This window comes from Octopus bimaculoides, chromosome 14 (assembly GCF_001194135.2).
Source record: "Octopus bimaculoides isolate UCB-OBI-ISO-001 chromosome 14, ASM119413v2, whole genome shotgun sequence".
Classification (NCBI taxonomy): domain Eukaryota; kingdom Metazoa; phylum Mollusca; class Cephalopoda; order Octopoda; family Octopodidae; genus Octopus; species Octopus bimaculoides.
In genome coordinates this window covers 7,128,873-7,130,441 of record NC_068994.1, presented here as the reverse complement: position 1 = coordinate 7,130,441, position 1,569 = coordinate 7,128,873, and the positions used below count along the sequence as shown (strand labels likewise).

General features: G+C 40.4%; 1 protein-coding gene across 1 annotated transcript in view; it reads left to right on the top strand.

Annotated features, from left to right (window-relative positions):
* The first annotated feature begins 1,124 nt into the window (after positions 1–1,124).
* The window catches only part of LOC128249428 (putative uncharacterized protein DDB_G0282133), an 8,693-nt gene continuing 8,248 nt past the window's right edge, over positions 1,125–1,569 (top strand). Inside the window, exon 1 of the mRNA XM_052973015.1 lies at positions 1,125–1,214. Within this exon, the coding sequence (XP_052828975.1) occupies positions 1,185–1,214 (30 nt within the window). The 5' untranslated portion in view covers positions 1,125–1,184. The remainder of the gene's footprint in view (positions 1,215–1,569) is intronic.

The window sequence follows — 1,569 nt, the reverse complement described above, 5'->3', positions numbered from 1 at the left end:
TCTGTGGACAAAACGGGGAAACCGAATGGCATATTACCAGCCAATGTACGCCACTAGCCCAGAAGGAATATAAGAGACCCCCACGACAATATAGCAAGGTTTGTCCATTGGACACTTTGCGACAACTATGGACTTGGCAGAGAAAAAAATTGGTACGACCACAAACCCGAAGGCATTGTCGAAAATGGAAATGCAAAGATCCTATAGAATTTTATGATTCAGTGCGACCATGAGATAGAGAATAGGAAGCCAGACATAGTGTTAATTGAGAAAGAAAACGAACTATTCTGGATCATAGACATAGCATGCCCAGCTGACAATAAGGTATGCGATAAGGAAGAAAGAAAAGCTGCGAGATATGACAGGGTAGCTTGGGAAGTTAAGCAGTTGTGGTCGATGATAAAGGTAGCAGTAGCACCAATAATTGTCGGAGCCCTGGGAACAGTGAGCAAAAATTTCGAGAAGTACGTGGAACTGACAAGGGGGTATTTGATGTATCAGTAACTTTAAAGCTTCGCCTTTGTTGGTCAGACAATCCAACAAAGGCAGCAGAGATGAAATTTAGAAGTTACTGTCGATCTTTTCCTTACAATAACACACACACACACACACACGCACATCCCTTCCACCTCTCTCTCATTAAAACAGTAATATTAGTACGCACATATCACTAAACATGTAAAACATATTCTCATGTTAAGGATTACGTGCACATAGACATGAACTCAAAGAACTTACATACTCACGTACACACACACACACACACACACACATACACACACATACTGGCCATAAATCAAGCAAACGCATGCATAGTTATACAGTGATAAATCACAAAACATACACAGATGCCTTGATGGAGAAGCCCACAGACACATATAGTCATACACTAACAGACACACATAGCTAGAGACAGCAAACTACCATACACACACAAACACACACACACATACAAACGCATACACAGGCAGTTTGTTTGGTATCCAGTTGCTGTTGCTATGCTGTTGCCAGTAAGCACAGCTGGTTTGCTGAAGGAATATCGTTTTTCATCATCCAATGATGATTGGCTCAATCCAACCAAATAAATTGGGGTACTCTACTGAAACGGGGTGGATTTTTTTGGACATCGTTTCAACTACTGATTCTGCTCTGTGTAGTAATGTTGGTTTAAAGATAGGTTTGGAATGTGTAGCATTTCATGGAAATATGGAAATGTAGGTTTCTTTCACTCTCACACGTCTTTTCCTTATTTTACATACATGTGCATATATGTGTGTGTGTATGTGTGTGTGAGAGAGAAAGAGTGTGTGTCTGTGTGTGTGAGAGTGTGCGTGAATGTGTGTGTGTGTGAGAGTGTGCGTGAGTGTGTGTGTGTGTGAGAGTGTGCGTGAGTGTGTGTGTGTGTGTGTATCGTCCAACCCATGTCAGCATGGAAAAACGAACATCAGCTGATGCAAATGCATATATATCCATATTTATATGTGTATATTTGACAACATATATACTTAAGTATAAATATATATATTTATATACATGTGTGTGTGTGTGTGTGTGTGTGTGTGTGTGTGT